At 41.6% G+C, this 21,786-nt stretch overlaps 1 protein-coding gene across 2 annotated transcripts; it reads left to right on the top strand.

Annotated features, from left to right (window-relative positions):
- Positions 1-1,791: 1,791 nt before the first annotated feature.
- Positions 1,792-21,732, top strand: LOC139373757 (regulation of nuclear pre-mRNA domain-containing protein 1A-like). Of its 2 annotated transcripts, none has more exons than XM_071114723.1 (7): positions 1,792-2,200; positions 9,805-9,934; positions 10,225-10,331; positions 13,172-13,263; positions 13,564-13,690; positions 17,625-17,800; positions 20,092-21,732. In XM_071114723.1, the coding sequence occupies exons 1-7, from the start codon at positions 2,050-2,052 to the stop codon at positions 20,245-20,247; spliced, it is 939 nt and encodes a 312-aa protein (XP_070970824.1). In that variant the 5' UTR covers positions 1,792-2,049; the 3' UTR covers positions 20,248-21,732. The 2 variants fall into 2 exon arrangements, with proteins under 2 accessions (XP_070970824.1, XP_070970825.1); XM_071114724.1 differs by lacking the exon at positions 20,092-21,732 and adding an exon at positions 18,372-18,458 and having other exon boundaries at positions 1,854-2,200.
- The last annotated feature ends 54 nt before the right edge of the window (positions 21,733-21,786 follow it).

The raw sequence follows: 21,786 nt of genomic DNA, 5'->3' as shown, positions 1-21,786 counted from the left end.
CCTTCTACCAATGGGCAAACAGTCACTTTCTTAGCCCTTCTACCATGGAAAACATTTGTTTCACAATAAAAAATATTTTGCATCTTCAAAATGGTAGGCATGTAGTGTAAATCAATCTATTTTAACCAGGTTGTAAGGCAACAAAATAGGAAAAATGCCAAGGGGGTGAATACTTTTGCAAGCCACTGTACAGTAGGAATCTAACACTAACCAGGACTCAGTGGTAGACATAACATAGTAAATTTGAATCCGAGATGTCCATAATCCATGTTATACAATGTGTTACAAATTCCAATTCATATATGCTCTGAAATTTGAATCCATACAATGTTACAAATTGCAATTTCTACTATATGTTACAAATTTGCGGCAGGGTAGCCTAGTGGTTAGAGCGTTTGCCTAGTAACTGGAAGGTTGCAAGTTCAACCCCCTGAGCTGACAAGGTACAAATCTGTCGTTCTGCCCCTGAACAGGCAGTTAACCCACTGTTCCTAGGCCGTCATTGAAAATAAGAATTTGTTCTTAACTGACTTGCCTAGTTAAATAAAGGTAAAAAAAAATGTGCGAAACGTATGATATGCTACGAATTCCAATTTGTCGTGGCTAACGTTAGCTATGCTAGTAGTTAGGGCGGGGTTAGGAGTTAGGTTAAAGGGGAAGGGTTAGCTAACATGTTAAGTAGTTGCAAAGTAGAAAAACATTTTTAAGTAGTTGCAAAGTTGCTAAATAGCTCAAATGTTAATGTTGTCCGTGATGAGATTTGAATATGCAACCAACCACTCCGACCAACCACCCTACTTTCGTTTTTGCCTTAAAGCTGCAACATATACCTTTTTGGGTGACCTGACCAAATTCACATAGAAGTGTGAGTTATAGAGCTGTCATTCTCATTGAAAGTAAGTCTAAGAAGATGTTCTATGTTCCCTATTTCTATGCTTCCCGTTCTTAAGTTTCGTTTTTGCGTCTTTTACTTTTGGCTTTTGTACACCAGCTTCAAACAGCTGGAAATAAAACATTTTTGGTTATTGAAAATATATTTCAGATGTAGATCGTACATTGATTCTCTACACTATACATTGCTTGATTTGTCACATGAACGTTTGCAACCAGGAAATGGCAGAGCAATTTCAGATTTTTTTTATTTCACCTTTATTTAACCAGGTAGGCCAGTTGAGAACAAGTTCTAATTTACAACTGTGACATGGCCAAGATAAAGCAAAGCAGCGCGACAAAAACAACTACACAGAGCATATTGCACCTTTAAGTAACCTTTTGTCTTTTTATACTTTTTATTTTGTTTTATAAAATATAAAAAACATACACATACAAACGACAACATCATTCAAACATCAACTATATCACACCTGCCTTGACCCACTAGCACACACACCCATCTTCAATGCCCGCATCACTTTCTGCTACATGGCCTGAAACTGCACCATTTTGTTTCTCTCTGTAGCCCACACACTTTTAATACTTAAATAATAAATCATTAGATATTTCCATTGTATTAACGATGGTAGATTGATTGATTTCCAAGTTCCAAGCCATATCTTGAACTTTACAGACAGGGGGGTTAAAAGTAAGTTTCTGTGTTTTGTAACCATACCAAACATAACATTTTAGACTAATTGGTATCCCGGAATTACGTTTACTATGATATGTCTAGTCCATGAGATCAGGCTGCTAACACAGTTCATGAGAATGTAACGATAATGTAAAAAGAATGCAACGTGGTATGTTTTACAAGTCACATCCCGCCTTCATTCTAGAATGAACCAATGGAAATACAGAAACAGACGTGCACGGATATAAAGAGGACAAAGTGACCCTGCCTCTGTCCGTACACTTGCAGGGCTGGATCTTTTTAAATACAGAAACAGGCGTGCACGGAAATAAAGAGGGTAAAGTGACCCTGCCTCCGTCGGTACACACTTGCAGGGCTGCAGCGTTTGCACAAGCATATCGCGTGCTAGCCCAATTGCTAATTTAGCTAGCTGTAGGCCCTAGCTTGCGTCCAATATCTGTTTTCCCCAAAAAGTCGTCGACATGTCAGCTTTTTCAGAGGCAGCGTTGGAGAAGAAACTATCGGAGCTTAGCAACTCCCAACAAAGTGTTCAGACACTGTCACTTTGGCTTATCCATCATAGAAAACACTCGAAGACCATCGTCAACGTTTGGTTCAACGAATTGAAAAAAGGTAATAGTTAGTTATAGGTGAAGTATGTTCATCAATATTAACATGTATCTTGTATTTAAATATGACCGTGTAGTCATGCATATCAAGTGTAGTTAGCTAACATGTTAACGAACAATTGCCAAGGTTAGCTAGCTTGCAAGCTTTTTAGCTAGCTACTGTTAGCTGAACAAGCAATGCTAGCTAGATGGCTAACCGTTGCAAGTAAACAAACCCCAAATGTCGTCGGCTACATCACAATCTACTAACCGTGTCATCAATTTATCTAATCTAAATAACGTCAATTTGTCAGCTACTGGCGGTTGGATACTTTACTTACTAGCTGACTTGTTTGTCAATTGTGTAGCTAGCTTACAGTAGTTAAGTAATTAAGTGCAAATAAAGGCTTGCTAACGAGCTAGTTATCAAACTTAACGTTTAACGTTAGTTCTAGCTCCCCGGAAGGGTGCTTGGGGATAATCAACCTGCTAAGGTATTGCTGGAATTGACAACAAGACTGACACGAGGCCCCAGTCAAGCCAGCCAGCCAGCGGCTAGCTAGGTACCTCAAGTCCTTTATGAAGTTGCAATTTAGTTACCTGCCTAGTTAATAAAGTGCCTTCAGAAAGTATTCCCTTTGAATTATTCCACATCTTCTTGTTACAGCCTGAATTCCAAATAGATTGTAGCAAATGTATTACGTTAAATTCAGTATTCAGTATTCACACCCCTGAGTCAGTATTTTGTAGAAGCACATTTGGCATTGATTACAGCTTTGAGTCGTCTTGGGTATGAATCAGCTTTGCACAATTTGATTCGATTTTCTCACGGTCTTCCTTGCATATTTACTCAAACTCTGAATTTAGATGGGGAGCGGCGGGGAAGGGCAATCTTCTTTACACAGATTTGCATTCAGGCCAAGGAGTGCAATTTGTCTCGGACAACAGAATCTTGTTTAAACTGTCATTATGGGTTATTTTGTATGTGTTTGTTGATGGGTGAGAATAAAAATCCACTTTGAATTTGGGCTGTAAGTCGAGGGATATGAATACTTTATAAATTCCCTATATCTCAAAGTCGGGTCATTGGAGTGATTGCTCTGATAGTGAATGAGAATGCAGTAACTATTAGCTCGCTACTCATTTGAGTCCTAAAACCAGGTAGTCTTGTTACAGGTAGAACCCCTCACATTGGCACTCCACTTCACTGTCATATTTCCTAGTATGTTCTACTTAACATCAGGGTGAACTAGGGTCAGTGTTGCTGCCCATAAAAATGTACATGTAAGTGGGTAATAGCTAGCCCAAGATGTTCTTAAGGAGTAATGTTAGTCTCCTTAAGGTCCAAGGACCTCGTTATTTTCAGAGGTAGACTGGCTCTGGCAGCTAAAGCAGCTAGTGCGTTCGGAAAGTATTCAGACCTCTTCCCTTTTCTACATTTTGCTACTTTACAGCCTTACATGCTGACCACACCGCTCGCGTCACAAAATAAATGTACACGTTATTAAGTCATTGCACCCACACTGCTCACGAGCGTCTGCGTAGCCAGGTGCTAGAATAGAACTTGGTTCTATTTGTGATGCTTGATGGGCTCCAAGTCCCGTCTCTCCCATCTCATTGTTTTTTTAGGAGTATATACCCATGTGGGGGATTGAAAGTTGAACTGAGGTCCACACTCCTGTCGGTAGTGGTAATGCACCTTAATTAAAGTTGGTTGCCAACTGCCATGGAGTCCGAAGAAGCATGACGGAGGAGAGATTACTTGAAACCAACGTTTACCCTTTGATACGTGGATTAATTGTCGGAGTGGAGGACCATGTGCATTTAAGAAAAATTAACAACAATGTTTATATCCCAGGGCAAATTAGCTAGCAACAGCAAGCTAGCTAAATTATCATAAATGTTTACTGCTTTTCGACCTGTCCCGGAATTAATATAGCTGGTTCAGAGTTCGTTTTGATATTTCAACCTGCGTGTCCTGATCGCGTCTGGGTGGTCAGCATGTTAATCTAAAATGTATTAAATACATTTCCCCCCCTCAATCTACACAATACCCCATAATGACAAAGCTGAAACAGGTTTTTAGAAATGATAGCAAATGTATTAAATAAAACGGATACCTTATTTACGTGAGTATTCAGGCCTTTTTGCTTTGAGACTCGAAATTGAGCTCTGGTGCATCCTGTTTCCATTGATCATCTTTGATGTTTCGACAACTTGGGGTCCACCTGTGGCAAATTTAAATTGATTGGACATGATTTGGAAAGGCACACACCTGCCTATATAACGTCCCACAGTTGACAGTGCATGTCAGAGCAAAAACCAAGCCACGAGGTTGAAGGAATTGTCCGTAGAGATCCAAGACAGGATTGTCTGGTCACAGATCTGGGGAAGGGTACCAAAAATGTCTGCTGCATTGAAGGTCTACAAGAACACATGGGCCACAATCAGTCTTAAATGGAAGAAGTTTGGAACCACCAAGACTCTTCCTAGAGCTGGCCGCCTGGCCAAACTGAGCAATCGGTGGAGAAGGGCCTTGATCAGGGAGGTGACCAAGAACCCGATCGTCACTCTGACAGAGTTCTCTGTGGAGATGGGAGAACCTTCCAGAAGGACAACCAGCTCTGCAGCACTCCACCCATCAGGCCTTTATCGTGAAGTGGCCAGACGGAAGCCACTCCTCAGTAAAACGCGCATGACAGCCCGCTTAGCGTTTGCCAAAAGGCACCTAAAGACTCGCAAGATGTTCTGGTCTGATGAAACCAAGATTGAACTCTTTGGCCTGAATGCCATGTCACGTCTGTAGCAAACCTTGCACCATCACTACGGTGAAGCATGTTCGGGGCAGCATCATACTGTGGGGATGTTTTTCAGTGACATGGACTGGGAGTCTAGACAAGATCGAGGCAAAAGTGAACGACGCGAAGTACAGAGCTCCTTGATGAAAACCTGCTCAAGAGCGCTAAGGACCTCTGACTAGGGCGAAGTTTCACCTTCCAACAGGACAGAGACCTGAAAATAGCTGTGCAGTGATGCTCCCCTCCAACCTGACAGCGCTTGAGAGGATCTGTCGAGAAGAATTGGAGAAACTCTACAAATACAGTTGTGTGAAACCAAAGACTTGAGGCTGTAATCGCTGCCAAGGTGCTTCAACAAGGTACTGAGTGAAGGGTCTGAATAATTATGTAAATGTGATGATTCAGTTTATTTGTAATAAATTAGCAAAAATGTCAGCTTGTTTTTTGCTTTGTTATGTGTGGATTGAGGGGAAAACAATTTAATTCATTTTAGGATAAGGCTGTAACGTAACAATGTGGAAAAAGTTAAGGGATCTGAATACTTTATGAATGCACTGTAATTACTCCATCTAAACGTGAATCGATTCTCAATTGCTTTACTGTTCTAGAAACATACTGTACAAATATAAACACAACGTGAAGTGTTGGTCCCATGTTTCATGAGCTGAAATGAAAGATCCCAGTAATGTTCTTATCCATAAGATTATTTCTCAAACTTTGCACAAATTTCTTTACATCCCTCTTAGTGAGTCTTTCTCATTTTCCAAGATAATACATCCACCTGACAGGGATATCAAGATGCTGATTAAATGATATCATTACACAGGTGCACTTTGTACTGGGACAAAAGGCCACTCTAAAATGTGCGGTTTTGTCATACAATGCACGCAATTGGCATGCTGACTGCAGGAATTTCCACAGGAGCTGTTGCCAGAGAACTGAAAGTTAATTTTTCCACCATAAACTGACTCCAATGTCGTTTTTTAGAATTTGGCAGGTAGTTTTGGTGTTTTTCAATGTGAAATCTTGTCAAAAACGATCTCAGGGAAGATTATCTGCGTGCTCGTCGTCCTCGCCAGGGTCTTTGCCAGACTGCACTTTGGCGTCGTAACTGCCGTCAGTGGGCAAATGCTCACCTACCATGGCCACCGGCACGCTGAAGTGTGCTTTTCACTGATTAATCCGTTTCAACTGTACATGGCAGATGGTGTCGTGTGGGTGGGCACTTTACTCATGTCAAAATTGAACAGGTTGCCCTGTGGTGGCAGTGGGGTTATGGAATGGGCAGGCTTAAGCTACAGACAACAATTGCATTTTATTGATGGCAATTTGACGAATTGTCGGCCCATTGTCGTGCCATTCATCATCCTCCCCCTCATGTTTTGGCATGGTAATGCACGGCCCAATGTCGCAGGGATCTGTACACAATTCCTGGAAGCTGAATGTAATTTCTTCCATGGCCTGCATACTCACCAGACCGTTCACCCATTTGAGCATGTTTGGGATGCTCTAGATCGCCACGTGCGACAGCATTCAAGTTCCTGCCAATATCCAGCAACTTCGCACAGCTATTGAAGAGTGGTACAACGTTCCACATGCCACAATCAACAGCCTGATCAACTCTACAAAGGAGATGTTACGCTGCATGAGGCAAATGGTGGTCACACCAGATACTAACTGGTTTTCTGTTCCACGCCCCCTACTTTATAATTTTTGTAAGATATCTGTGACCAAGAGATGCATATCTGTAGTCTCAGTCATGTGAAATCCATAGATTAGAGCCTAACTAATGTTTTTCAATTGACTGATTACCTTCTATGAACTCAGTAAAATATTTGAAACTGTTGCATTTAAGTGTAAGTCCCTTTTTTGCTTTCATCACATCAAAATAATTGTACAAACTCATTGTTTTAACCACCTTTATTGCGGTTGCAGCCAAATGTATTTTTCAGTTGCAGCATGTTTCTGCATGTTTCTTACACGTGATCAGCGTGCTATTTAATCCCTCGGTCTTCCGTAAACACTCGCTGTAACATGGAGACATGGCCGTGTGGGAACACTAACCCTATGAAGGTGTGTATCAATCTAACTTTAAGTTAAATTGTTATTTCTCGCTGATATGAAAGATTAGGTCCTTACGCTTCCAAAACCGTACCGCAGGCGCTGCACTTTAATGTTAAGACATTAACTAAACTCCCCTGTACAGAAGACCCCTTCATCTAATGACTTGTGGAATGGAATGGCGTCATCAAGTGGTAGGTTATAGCCTGCCTATATGCTTCATGCATCTGTTCAAAATGATTGCAAAGTGCCTCTTAGGAAACGTTTTCCAAAAATGTATGTTTGCATCACATCACTGCACATGAGTGATGGGCTATATCAGAAATAGGTTGACTGAAATTAGCCTGCTTTGCCAATGAATGTTCACAATAAAATTACACGGAAACACCAATGGAACTTTTTTTGTTTAAAAAAATAAATGAAATGATTTCTTACACTACACTGCCACAAGGTCTCAATGATTACAACAGGTTCCCACAGGTATTCAATGACTGCCACATTCAGCTGTAGGGTGGCTAATTATTTTGGTCTTTTGCCATGTGAAATTGAAGAGATGTTATGTAAAATGTGTTGGGGAAGAGGACAATCTGCATTGTGTATGACATTGCCTACTGATACTTGTAGCTGTCTCTCGTTTTAAAGCCTACTGCCTAAATTCAAATCTGAGCTTTTGTGGTATTTGATGCGGTCTGTTTTCTTTTGGTTAAAAGAGCCCAATTATATCCCATTTGGGCCTCGGTATTTTGGGAGCTGCTCACTCTTTTCTGTGGACTGGGAATAGCATCTAATGTCTTAGCATTGCCCTGCCTGTAGTCTACTCATGGTTAGTTGTGCTCTCAATTTTGTAGGTTTCTTTGTCATAACTTTTGTCATTGTTAGTGAACGCATTCAAAACACCAATGTCACAGGGTTAGCTCTGGCTTCAAGTCTTTATGAATAGCTACAAAGTCTTTTGTGCTGTGTACTAGAGGTCGACCGATTGATTTTTCAACGCCGATACCGATTTATTGGAGGACCAAAAAAAGCCGATACCGATTAATCGGGCGATTTTATTTATTTGTAATGACAATTACAACAATACTGAATGAACACTTAACTTAATATAATACATCAATAAAATCAATTTAGCCTCAAGTAAATAATGAAACATGTTTAAATAATGCAAAAACAAAGTGTTGGAGAAGAATGTAAAAGTGCTTTATGTGCCATGTAAGAAAGCTAATGTTTAAGTTCCTTGCTCAGAACATAAAAACATATGAAAGCTGGTGGTTCCTTAACATGAGTCTTCAATATTCCCAGGTAAGATGTTTTAGGTTGTAGTTATTATAGGACTATTTCCCTCTATACCATTTGTATTTAATTAACCTTTGACTATTGGCTGTTCTTATAGGCACTTTAGTATTGCCAGTGTAACAGTATAGCTTCCGTCCCTCTAGTTAGCGCACGCTAACTAGCCAGCCATTTCACTTCGGTTACACCAGCCTCATCTCGGGAGTTGATAGGCTTGAAGTCATAAACAGCGCAATGCTTGACGCACAACGAAGAGCTGCTGGCAAAATGCACAAGTGCTGTTTGAATGTTTACGCGCCTGCTTCTGCCTACCATTGCTCAGTCAGATACTTGTATGCTCAGCCAGATTATATGCAACGCAGGACACGCTAGGTAATATCAACCATTTGTAGTTAACTAGTGATTGTTTTTTTTTATAAGACTTTTAATGCTAGCTAGCAACTTACCTTGGCTTACTGCATTCTCGTAACAGGCAGTCTCCTTGTGGAGTGCAACGAGAGAGGCAGGTCGTTATTGCGTTGGACTAGTTAACTAAGGTTGCAAGATTGAATCCCCCGAGCTGACAAGGTGAAATCTGTTCTGCCCCTGAATGAGGCAGTTAATAGTCCGTCATTGAAAATAAGAATGTGTTCTTACCTTTAACTAGGCAAGTCAGTTATAATAAAAAAATCAAATTAAAATCTGCGCCCAAAAACACTGATATCCGATTGTTATGAAAACTTGAAATCGGCCCTAATTAATCGGTCGATCTCTACTGTGTACAGTATGTGGCATTGAAGGTTTAAGCACAAGTTCACAGTACAGTGTCGGTAGATTTGAATTTTTATGTAACCTTAAATCAAGTTATCAAAGGCTACGAGGAGGACCTCCTTTCTTGACACAAGCATTAATGGAACAGGGTTTAAATGGATGTGGTGTGCAGTTCTTAAAATGTCCTCTTATGGGTTTTTGTCACCGGGGTAGGAGGTGGGGTGTACAGGGCAATGGCTTGGTGAGAGCCTAGTAGTTTCACTTTGCTTATTTTGTTCTCTCACGACAGTAGCCAGGGACGGGCATGTCCAGCTTTTTGTTTACTTAGGCTGATCGCTCAGTTGGAGAAACCCTAAAGGCAGATCCACTTCCTACAATAGAGCTACATAACACCTGTTTGTCAACTGCGTTATGATGTATGGGCAATGGAGTTTTGGCTTTAATATGCAGCGTCGTACTGTTCTGCTGTTTAGTCAGCCTGTGCTGTGTTAAGACCTAACTGGGTTCTAAGTTAGTCATGTGTAGTCTGCCTGAGTCGTCCGCTCCCCTGTAACTATTCCCCCGGTCCTTGCTGTAAATGACCATGTGTTCTGTCAACTTGCCTGGTAAAATAAGGGATAAAGGTATCCTGAGTTGAAACCCAGCAGGAGCATTTGACACTTACCTCTGTTGCTTTGTGTAAGATCACTCTGCTTTGACTGTTTCCCACACTTGACTGATCTGTCTGCAGCCAAGGTATCCAGGAAGCTCACCTTCCTCTACCTTGCCAACGATGTCATTCAGAACAGCAAGAAGAAAGGACCCGAGTTCACCCAGGATTTTGCTCCTGTCATCGTTGATGCCTTCAAACACGTGTCCAGGTGAGAATCAAACCTGGCTCCTGCTGTTTTAGTTATTGTCGTGATTGGTGGCAGGGTAGCCTAGTGGTTAGAGCGTTGGACTAGTAACCGCAAGGTTGCAAGTTCAAATCCCCGAGCTGACAAGGTACAAATCTGTCGTTCTGCCCCTGAACTGGCAGGTAACCTGCCACTGTTCCTAGGCCGTCATTGAAAATAAGAATTTGTTCTTAACTGACTTGCCTAGCTAGCTAAAGGTAAAATAAAAAAAATGGGCGCATGAGCCTTCTGATGGTAATTGGACGTGTGTGCAGGGATGGAGAGGATGGATGTAAGAAACAGCTGGGCCGGGTTCTGTCCATCTGGCAGGAGAGAGCGGTGTATGAGAACAACCTGCTGGACCAACTCTCACACGTTCTGCGTAAGTACCCTTCTAACCAACGGACGCCTCAGGTGTGTCCATAGTCTTAAGTGTCTTCCTTGTCCTGGCCTCTTCCATGTACTCTGATCTGAAAACATAGTGTATTCAGACTCCTTCACTTTTTCTACAAATTGTTACATTGCAGCCTTATTCTAAAATGGATGAAATATCATTTTCATGTCTATACACAATTTTTGCACTTTTTTAAATTTGTATTTTTTATATTTTTAAACAGATACCTTAGGTGTTCAGACCCTTTGCTATGACACTTAATTGCGCTTCGGTGTGTCCTATTTCCATTGATACTTGATGTTTCTACAACCTGATTGGAGCACCTTTGGCAAATTCAATTGATTGTACATTATTTGGAAAGGTACACACTTGTCTATATAACGTCCCACAGTTGACAGTGCATGTCAGAGCAAAAACCAAGCCATGAGGTTGAAGGAATTGTCCGTGGAGCTCCAAGACAGGATTGTGTCGAGTCACAGATCTGGGGAAGGGTACCAAAAATATCTGCAGCATTGAAGGTCCCCAAGAACATCGTGGCTTCCATCATTCTTAAATGGAAGAAGTTTGGATCCACCAAGACTCTTCCAAGAGCTCGCTGCCTGGCCAAACTAAGCAATCATTGGAGAAGGGCCTTGGTCAGGGAGGTGACCAAGTATCCGATCGGCAATCTGACAGAGCTCTAGAGTTCCCCTGTGGAGATGGTTGTCCTTGTGGAAGTTTCTCCCATCTCTGCAGCACTCCACCCATCAGACCCTTATGGTAGTGGCCAGACGGAAGAATCTCCTCAGTAAAAGGTACATGACAGCCTGCTTGGATTTAGCCAAAAGGTACCTAAAGGACTTTCAGACCATGAGAAACAAGATTCTCTGGTCTGATGAAACCAAGATTAAACTCTTTGGCATGAATGCCAAGTGTCATGTCTGGAGGAAACCTGGCACCATCCCTACAGTAAAGTGTGGTATTGGTGGCAGCAGCATGCTTTGGGGATGTTTGTCAGCGCGAGGGACTGGGAGACTAGTCAGGATCGAGAGAAAGATGAATGGAGCAAAGTACAGGGATCCTTAATGAGGGGCAGGGCCAAGTGGGGTGGATTGCGTTAACCAGCCTGATAATAGCTCACTTCCAATCTGGTTAATTTCTCTAAACTCTGAATAGAAATTGAGTTATAGGCCTACTCAGTCTGCAACTAACCAACCTATACCATAGTACACCATATAGCCCATCTAGCCTGTTTACAAACTGAGTTTGGTTCCATTTCAACGTTTATTAGTGAAACCAAATTGCTATAACATACAAATTATATCAAATAGCCTAGTACACACTGACACTTGTTCAAAGCAAAAGGCTATTGCACAGGAAAAACGTGGACGGTTGAATGCATCGCAAATTCCGAACTGCTTGACAGCAACATAAACTAAAGCACTAAAAAGGGGATGATTTCAGAATGACTTAAGGCTTGATCATACATTTAATTGGGTAACCTAGCCTACAAAAATGTAACTATCCATATGTTCAAATCAAAACACCAGAATGTAATTTTTTTTTACCCCCTTTTCTCCCCAATTTTATGGTTAGTAATTACTATCTTGTCTCATCGCAACAACTCCCGTACGGGCTCGGGAGAGACTAAGGTCGAAAGCCATGCGGCCTCCAAAACCCAACCAAGCCGCACTGCTTCTTAACACAGCGCGCATCCAACCCGGAAGCCAACCCGCACCAATGTGTCGGAAACACCGTGCACCTGGTTAGCGTGCACTGCGCCCGGCCCGCCACAATAGTCGTTAGTGCGCGATGAGACAAGGATATCCTTACCGGCCTAACCCGGACAACACTAGACCAATTGTGCGTCGCCCCAAGGACCTCCCGGTCGGCTGTGACAGAGCCTGCGATGCAGTGCCCTAGACCACTGCGCCACCCTGGAGGCCCAAAACACCAGATTTTAACATTAAATCAATAACGTAGCCACATCCTGAGTCCCCGGTGCCGATGCGTTCAGAAATCAAGATGCTTTTGTTTTCAAAGCTCCTGCCAAGAGAACACTTTTCAGTGAACAGAAATTAGACTTATTTTTTTCAAATATGTAGCCTACAATGCCTGCCTTGATCATTTTAGGGAGAACAAACTACTTGGCCTACATTTGAACACCTCCACAGAAGCTTTGCTATTCGGCATCTTCCCAATTAAGTAGCCTAGTTTTTGTTAAGCCACAGTTCTCTTCAGGTAGTCAAGCACTAGGGCAGCCCACCTCTTCCAATGCATTGTGGAAAAGTGTGCAACAAATTCTACTATATGAAATAAGTAGAACATCCTGGCATTTTAAAACAATTGATTTTAGAAAATTCCCTGTGTGTGTGTGTGTGTGTGTATACAAAAAGTAAAATATAGACCGTTTTAACATCTTCAATATGCGCATCTGATGTGTCCGTCTTCACTTGTAGCCTACTTCGGGGCTGAGACGCATGTGAGAAGGACCCGATCGATCACATAACGGGCATTGGCTAATAATAAAAAAATAAATAAATATATATATTTATTATTATTTAAAAAAATATAAGTAATTTCTTAAACTCGAAATGAGTGAAGTTCCTGCTAGTTGTTGATTTCGGCAGCGCATCCCTGTATCTTATTCAGCTGAAATGAGTGACGGAATTTATACTAGATTTTCAATGTCGTGTTCTGTTAAACTTTTTTATTGCGTACTCAATTGGCCTACTCGGACGGAAGTATGTGTATTCAGACATGGCCAGTGTCAAAGGATGTGACATAGTATTCATATCAGTGTGTTGTCATCTTCACATGAGCGCTCACCCTGTATCAATGTTCCACAGTGGGAGAGAAGGCCAAGAAGAGGCCGTATGAGGAGATTACACTGGACGACCAGGACCTGGCCTCCCGGAGCTCCCCAGCAGAGCCCCCACAGGTACAGGCCAACCCAACACCTCACAGGGGTGGCGTGGACTGTGTGCGGGGGCTGTTTTAATGGCTAGGTTCATTCAACCAATCTGAGGTTCTTTCTGTCGTTGCATTTACCTCTTCGTATCCCACTTTTTTTTTTTTGTATCCGCATGGCTTTAAGAAGTTTCTTTGTTTGTTTTCTCAGATGTTTGGCCTGCTTTCTAACTGCAATGTGGGGGTCTGTCCCCATCTGTCATTTCTTCCTTCTCTTCTCCCATTCTTCCTCACTCTCCCCCTTCCCTCTTTTTCTACCCCTCACTCTCAGACGGCAGAGTTAATCCGAGCCCTGCAGGAACTGGAGAATTCCGCCACTGGGGACTCGGCGCTGTGTCAGCGGATCTCCTGCCTGCCGGCTGAGGTGCTGGACACGTCACTACTGCACAGGATCACAGGTGGGCCCTGGCATACACTTCTATCCCACACTCTTGCACCAGCTACAGTCAGCCCTGCGGAATGCTCCCGAGTGCCACTGTTTGCAGGGGTGGTTCTACTCCAGAGCGTGGCTTGGCCGTTGCACTACTGCTGTGCTGACCCCTGCAAGTGCCCTAGTTGTTTTTGATGTTTCGGGGAACATGTTAGTGTCTTCTGAAATCTACGACAGACACCATGCTACACATAAACCATACTTAGTCAAACAAACTGTATGTTAGTTGGCCCTACAATTAGCACGTTTCTCAATCACATGCAGTACATTTGGAAAGTATTTAGGCCCCTTGACTTTTTTCACATTTTGTTACATTACAGCCTTATTCTAAAATTGACTAAATTGTTTTTCCCCCATCAATCTACACACACTATCTCATCGTGACAATGCAAAAACAGGTTTTTGGATGTGTTTGCGTATTTTTATAAATATCACATTTCCATTAGTATTCAGACCCTTTACTCAGTACTTTGTTGAAGCACCTTTGACAGCGATTACAGTCTTGAGTATGATGATGCAAGCTTATCACACCTGTATTTTGGGAGTTTCTCCCATTCTCCTCCGTAGAAACTCTCAAGCTCAGGTTGGATGGGGAGCGTTGCTGCACATCTATTTTCAGGTCTCTCCAGAGATGTTCGATCGGGTTCAAGTCCGTTCTCTGACTGTGCCACTCGGACATTGTCTTTGCTTAGGGTTGTTGTCCTGTTGGAAGGTGAACCTTTGACCCAGTCTGAGGTCCTGAGCGCTCTGGAGCAGGTTATCATCAAGGATCTCTCTGTACGATGCTCCGTTCAACTTTCCCTCGATCCTGACTAGTCTCCCAGTCCCTGCCGCTGAGAAGCATCCCCATAGCATGATGCTGCCACCATGCTTCACCGTAGGGATGGTGCCAGGTTTCTTCCAGATGTGATGCTTGGCATTCAGGCCAAAGAGTTCAATCTTGGTTTCATCAGACCAGAGAATCTTGTTTCCAAGCGGGCTGTCATGTGCCTTTTTTAGTGAAGAGTGGCTTCTGTCTGGCCACTATACCAAAGATGGGTGGAGTGCTGCAGAGATGGTTGTCTTTCTGTAAGGTTCTCCCATCACCAGAGGAACTCTGGACCTCTGTCAGTGAACGTCTGGTTCTTGGTCACCTCCCTGACCAAGGCCCTTCTCCCCCGATTGCTCATTTTGGCTGGGAGGCCAGCTCTGGAAGATTCTTGGTGGTTCTAAACTTCCATTTAAGAATGGAGGCCACTGTGTTCTTGGACCTGTGTTCTTGGACCTTCAAAGCTGCAGACATGTTTTTGGTACCCTTCCCCAGATCTATGCCCTGACACAATCCTGTTTCGGCACTCTACGGACAATTCCTTCTACCTCATGGCTTGTTTTTTTTTCTCTGACATGAACTGTCAATTGGGGGACCTTTTATATAGACGGGTGTGCCTTTCCAAATCATGTCCAATCAATTGAGTTTACTACAGGTGGACTCTAATTTGGGTTGCAAATGGTCAGAAGCTTTCCTTGAAGTTTGGGGAATTTTGTTTTAATTAATCAGAAGGTGGGATACAAAAGGCAATTCTAGTTATTGTGGCTTATTTTAGTTAAACTATCCCCAATTCAATGGAATTGCAACCCTCTGCATGCACAGTGCACTCTTCCATCACATGTACAGCTGATTCTCAAGATCTTGCACACTAATGAGATGCTATTGAGCCCACACTACTACACTCTGTGCCAAGGACTACATGCTTTCTGGTAAGTTTTGATTACAATACTGGGTGAGGTGAATATATTTTAAGACAATTTTTTTTTTGAAACTTGTAAATAGTAGCTTACAGCAAAGTGTTTAAATATTTTCTGCTGGTTAGTTTTTGCTACCATGTGGGTTTTAGCTTGCGTGAGCCTGCTAACTGAGTGTTAATTCACCTGTTTCCATACATGTTTAATTTGAAAAATTCATCTTACAAAGGAGTTGTTTAATCTAACTGCTTAACTATTTATCTGTACATGGAACTGTTTTTTTTCTTTTTTTTCTAATTTCCCCCCTTTATCTTTACAGGAAAATGCCACTGGCACGATCCGACGTGTGGAGACATTTCACTGCAGCTAATGTAAGAGGAAAAGCTATGAACATTTGCAAATACTGTGAAGAATGCAACAAAGATGCAGAATCATCTGGCCAAGTGCATAAAGTTCCCTCAGAGCTCACAACAAGCAACCTCTGGAAAAAGTCCTTCTACTTCTATTCGAGGTGAAAATGATGAATCAGACACTTTATCAATAGCAACAGCCCATGGTCCTCCTGGAATCAAAGTTTTTTTTTGTTTTGTTTAACTCAATAGAGGTACGTAGTCAGAGAAATGCTGATGAATGTCTTGCTCAAGCTGTGTATGCAACTCACCTCTGCTCACATGCAATGTGTATTGAAAGAGATTTTGTTTCTCTCATCCTGTCTGATGTTCAGACTGCTTGCAGATGTAAGAGAAGAAATCTGAACTGCCCTTCCCACTTCACTGTTGGTCCAAGCAGAGGAAACTGCAGTTCTGAAATACATTGAAAACAGCGTGAAGACTTCTGCCTGAATAAGGCCTGGATGAGGGCAAGGTTCTTGGCAGTCTGGCGAAGTACACTTCCAAGCAAGGGCTTTGGGTTGGAGATGCACTATGGCAGTCGTGCAAACATATCTCATCAGCCACCTGGTGGAAAGGACTTTGTGGATCTGAGGCTCTTTCCCCTGTTGCCTCCATCATCCTCTGAATCCCACCAACATCAGCCGCCTCAGAGCGCAACCGGTCCATGTTTGGGAACACACCAAAGCACGCAACAGGCTGACCAATACAAGGGTTGAAAAATCGGTGGCCATCCAGGCAAATTTGAGGCTTTTTGAGCTTGACAATGAGCCACCATCTAGGTTGGAAAGGGACATGAGGCCTCAGTCTGATGTTGAAGAGGTAGACATTGAGGAGGTCCAGAGAGAAGACATGGAAGACAACCAAAGCTTTTGTTTCTAAACTATAATTTTACAGATGTTAAAAGTCTACTCATTTAATTAAAGTTCAATTTGTAACAACTGTTTTCTTTTATTTATATTGGAAGGATTTAATCATTTGCAACAGTCCACTTCAGGTAAAATGTTTGTCTCCATATATGGTAAATATATCCAATGCAAAAAAAATCTACATTTTTAAATGGTATTAATATTAATTCCCATACTTTACCATGGAAAGTTACCACCTCTGGATATTCCCCAAAATGTGCAACCCTAACTCCAATCAAGCTGTAGAGGATCTACAAGGATGATCAATGGGGCGGCAGGTAGCCTAGTGGTTAGAGAGTTGGATTACTAACCGAAAGGTTGCAATATCAAATCCCCGGGCTGACAAGGTACAAATCTGTCTTTCTGCCCCTGAACACTGTTCCTAGGCCGTCATTGAAAATAAGAATTTGTTCTTAACTGACTTTCCTAGTTAAATAAAGGTGAAATGGAAACAGGATGCACCTGAGGTAAATTGAGTCTCATAGCAAATGTCTCAATACTTATGTAAGTAAGATATTTAAGTTTTATTTGTAATAAATTTCTAAACCTGTTTTCACGTAGTCATTAAGGTGTGTAGATAAGGGGAAGAAAATATTGAATCCATTTTTAGAATAAAGCTGTAATGTAGCAAAATGAGGAAAAACGTTAAGTTGTCTGAATACTTTCCGACGGAACAAAGTCCCACCTCAGTCAGCCACAAATGACGAAGGGCTGTTAGGTTGGAGACGTAACAAAAGGTTCTTAAGTCTTCACCCGATTGACCTAAATGATCATTACAACTACCCGGTCAGTGCTTGATTTCGTTTGTCATCATTGGAGACACTCACTTGTCGCAATTAACCCATTCAGCTGAAATGAAAGCGTTCTCTCCTCCCTGTCTCAGATAAAGAGCAGGGCGAGCGCCTGTCCAGGCTGGTGGAGGAGGCTTGCATGTTGCTGGCAGACTACAGCGGACGTTTGGCGGCAGAGGTCGATGACCGGCGGCAGCTCACACGCATGCTCACCCTGTTTCTACACAGCCAGAGGGATGGCCTGGCCCAGAACGAGCAGAAACTAGAAGTGCGTAAATCATCACCTTTTATTTTTTCACTACACTCTTGTCATTCTCCAGCTTCATTCTGTCTCTCTCACATGTTCTGTTTTTGTAGCAGGCTTTTTCCTCCGTTTGTGTCCTGTATCCCCTCAGCCTTTTGAATGTCTCCAATTGAATAGACTGTGGACTACTCACATTTTGCCACAAGCAACACTTCTGAAGTATAATGATCTGTCCCTTACGGAGTAAAACTTAAATGGGACAAATATTTTTATTTGGCCATGTCCAAACTTGAGATGCACGCTTAACTGGAACTGTCATGCTAATCCTGAATTGATGTCAGTGGGAGATTTGCACAACAGTTTGAGTTAGATGTTTACCTCAAGTTACGATTCAAGTCATTATGCCTCTCTCCACTTTCCAGTGATGTCATTCACATGATTAGTACAGGCCCACAATGCTTTAGCGAAGATGACATCTCTCACCCCATTACTTGCAGAACTACAATCTATTGCCATTGGTTTCTAATACACAGTGGAGGTTAAATGTGTGTTTTTGCAATTGCTGAATGCATAACTGTCCAGCCTTTACCCACAGGAAGTCGGCAAGATCAAGTATTCTGGTCAATGTATCTGCAGTTCAACAAATCTCTTGTAATAAAGAAACAAAAAAAGAGAATAAAAATGAATCTGAGTGCTGTTATTTGCCTTTACTTGTGTGCATATTGGTGGTGGTGGGTTGAATGACTCCAGTCCTATTTGATAGACCTCTTGAGTTATGGTATTAAATAAAACTTTTAAGCATAACGCTCAGCTTCACCTGTTATGTTATCGCATACACATGACATTTTTGTATATCTAAACCAAATACTTTACATTGGAAATAGCCATTGAGGTCATAGCTTCAAAGTAGACCAGAGAAATGGGATTGAATGCCGTTTAAGTTCTACTCAATGCACAAAGTAATGACAGGCTCAAATTATATTTCTTAATTTATTTTAAGTGCATTTAGGTGTGGTTAGTGTTAGGTTATAACACTCTTACTCATACTGGGGTAGTAAAAGTGTCTGAAGGCATGTTCAGCAGGTGTATATTGTGTTCATTGACCATTTATACTGGTCTTTGGTTTCCACAATTTGAATTGTCAAGCACCTAAACCAGGCATGGGCCACTTGCCCTAGAGGGCTGTAGTAGGTGCAGGCTTTTGTTGCAGCCCAGCACTAACACACCAAATCACTAATACTGGGTCACCCCTAGACAATTTTGTTTAATCGGGTGTTAGAGCCGGCCTGGAATAAAAAGCTGATTGCTGCAGCTCCCCAGGACTTGAGTTGCCTACCACCTTTCTATAAACACATGCCTCTTTGTGTCAGGACTATTGGCTATGGCTATTTTCTGACTTACCATGGTTGTTTACACTGGCAGCCAAATTCTGATATTTTCCTCTAATTGGTCTTTTGACCAATCACAGCTCTTTCAGAGCTGATCTGATTGGTCAGAAGACCAATAATTGAAAAATATCAGAATTGGGCTGCCTGTATAAACAGTCATTGTGGGTAGTTTTACTCTTCCACTCGGAGGATAGGGGTTGACCTAGTATTTACCCAGTTGTGTAGGGGATTCATGCACTTCAGTTAAGGGGTTGTTTTCAAACTGGGCCTTTGATACAGGCCTTAACATATCCTTAACTTGCCTAGAAGGTTGAATTTATCCCACACTTTACTATTAATTTGACTGTTTTAATGCTCAATTTGCATATATTTGAATAGTTAGATGAGTTAAACTGACTTAAAAATAGGCAGTAAGGAGAAACACCTAGGTTTTTCGCTGTAGTAAATACATGACTGGATCAAACACTAGTTTCTGTCACTTCAAATTTAATGAAAGGATTTCATAGCTCACAACTAATGCCAGAATGGCTATAGAAAAGTTATTTCAGAAATATTTCCCTTGCCATAAAAGCTGTGATCCTGATGTGAGAGGTTGATGTAGGGGGATGGTTTTCAGTTCAATAAACAATTCCTAACACAAACTAGTAATATAAAACCATGGAGAAAGAATGCACAGCACAGTTTTCACTCACTTATCTATACTTTTAAATGTTCTGTTTGCCACTTAAAGTAAATAGGACTTCACAACGAAACCGAAATTATTGAATGTCATCAGTTTACTGTGATGTGCCCAAATTACTTTGTAAACCCTCCCTTTACCTAACCATTGTGCTAAAAGGTTGTGTCTAATAATTGAACAGTTTATCACACTCGAAGTATGTTGTACCAAACATATCACATCACTCTTCATACCTACTCTTGTTTCAGGAGTACAAGCGCAAGCTGGCACGGGTGACCCAGGTACGGAAGGAGCTGCGTACTCGTCTCAGCAATCTACCAGACCTCTCTCTGCTCCCCAGTGTGACCAGTGGACATTTGCACCTGCCCTCATCTGGTGTCGAACTTTATGACCCCACAGCCTGACAGTTCACCTGTGCTTTTCACCCATGACTGACCAACCACCCTCTGATTGACATCTCTCACCATATCGTTTAACATCTGGACTTCACTTAGTGGACATCAGAGTCACTTAGTAACCTTTGATTGACGCATCTCCCAACCTAACATTGACCATGTCCATCTTGCCATTGCGCTACTTACTGTTTGACCTAGGCTCTCTCCTATCTTTCCCCATGTAGTCATGTTTATCATTGCTCCCTGATCGACACTGTCCATGCCTCTCTTACCAGTCATCATGTAACCCTCCCTCCTATTTGCCAATAATCTCTCATCTTTTCACAACGATAGATCATTCGTCTGATATATAATATATATATAGAATTGATATATCCTATGCTTTCACATCTATTGCTATTTATTGAAAAGCATGACCCAGGTTTTCCATACATAATGAACTCTCTTTCTTCCCCTATTCTGTTCTTCCTCTGAATACATGGATACAGTGATTCCCTCTTGGCTTTTACTGACAGTCTTCCCATGATATTCCTTTTCTGTTTTCGCCTCTCTACCTAACCCCAACCTCCCGAAAATGGTCAGGAAGATATTGTTGTGATATTATTTTTGTATCGACAGGTATAGTGAATTTAGATAGCACCAGAAATTGTATACTGAAGTAGTCCCAATGAATACATCCCCTCTGTATGGTATCATTATAATCAGCTGCAGTATTTTATTACAAATTATTATCTTTGTGTTCTTTTATAACTGTTCTAAAGTATTCCCATTATGCGGATACAGCTCATGGGTTTTAGATCTTGCTCTTGGGTGCTTCACTAATAGCAGGGATTGTTGCTGTTTAAGTTCTATATCAATGGCCTTAAAATAGTTAAGCATGTTCAGAGAAGTTCTCTTGCCCAGATTTATTTGCAAAATTAAATAGTTGGGAAATGTTAGGTTACTGTTAAAAGTAACAGGTTTGAATATGTTTCACTTGTTTTGAGAAAAGCTTTTGAGAAAACAGAAACATTCATTGTAAACATTGTTCTTGAAGCGGATAACCAATTTATTTATTTTTACCACATAGACAAAGTTGCATGTAAATACTAGGAACCAATTGGTTTTATCTTGTATTGTCGTTATGGGCTCTCCAAGACCTGCTAGTCATTCCAAAAAATCCTTGAGTCTCATTGCAGATGCAGCTTTATAGAAGTTGAAGGTCTCCATAATAGTTGAAGCCTTTCCCATTTTGGAACAAGTGAGTTGAGACATCAGTGTTGTGTGCTTGTTTACTGTATTATTTACTGCCCCTTGGCTTTAACCTCTAGTGAATGTTGTTCAGCCACCTATGACAGCTATGCTCTTTAAAGAACTTGAAGGGGCCCACTGTTTGCAAAACCATACCTTATAACTTACTTGACTGATTTGAAAGTGTTCATTGAAACACATTGTTGTAACGCGTTCAGTTCTCAGAACCAAATAAACAGCAAAACAGAGGATAATCTATCAAGACTTGTTGTCATGTTTGTCTGCATCAATCCAGAATTATTTATATTGGGGTGATTA

The sequence above is a fragment of the Oncorhynchus clarkii genome, chromosome 18, assembly GCF_045791955.1.
Source record: "Oncorhynchus clarkii lewisi isolate Uvic-CL-2024 chromosome 18, UVic_Ocla_1.0, whole genome shotgun sequence".
Lineage (NCBI taxonomy): Eukaryota > Metazoa > Chordata > Actinopteri > Salmoniformes > Salmonidae > Oncorhynchus > Oncorhynchus clarkii.
Note: the sequence above shows the minus strand (reverse complement) of the source record. Positions and strands in the feature narration are given on the sequence as shown.

Coding starts and splice junctions, on each gene's coding strand:
- LOC139373757 (XM_071114723.1), top strand. CDS start 2,050: ATGTCAGCTTTTTCAGAGGCAGCGTTGGAGAAGAAACTATCGGAGCTT. Junction 13,264..13,563: donor CCCCAGCAGAGCCCCCACAG/GTACAGGCCAAC, acceptor CCTCACTCTCAG/ACGGCAGAGTTAATCCGAGC. Junction 13,691..17,624: donor ACTACTGCACAGGATCACAG/GTGGGCCCTGGC, acceptor TCCCTGTCTCAG/ATAAAGAGCAGGGCGAGCGC.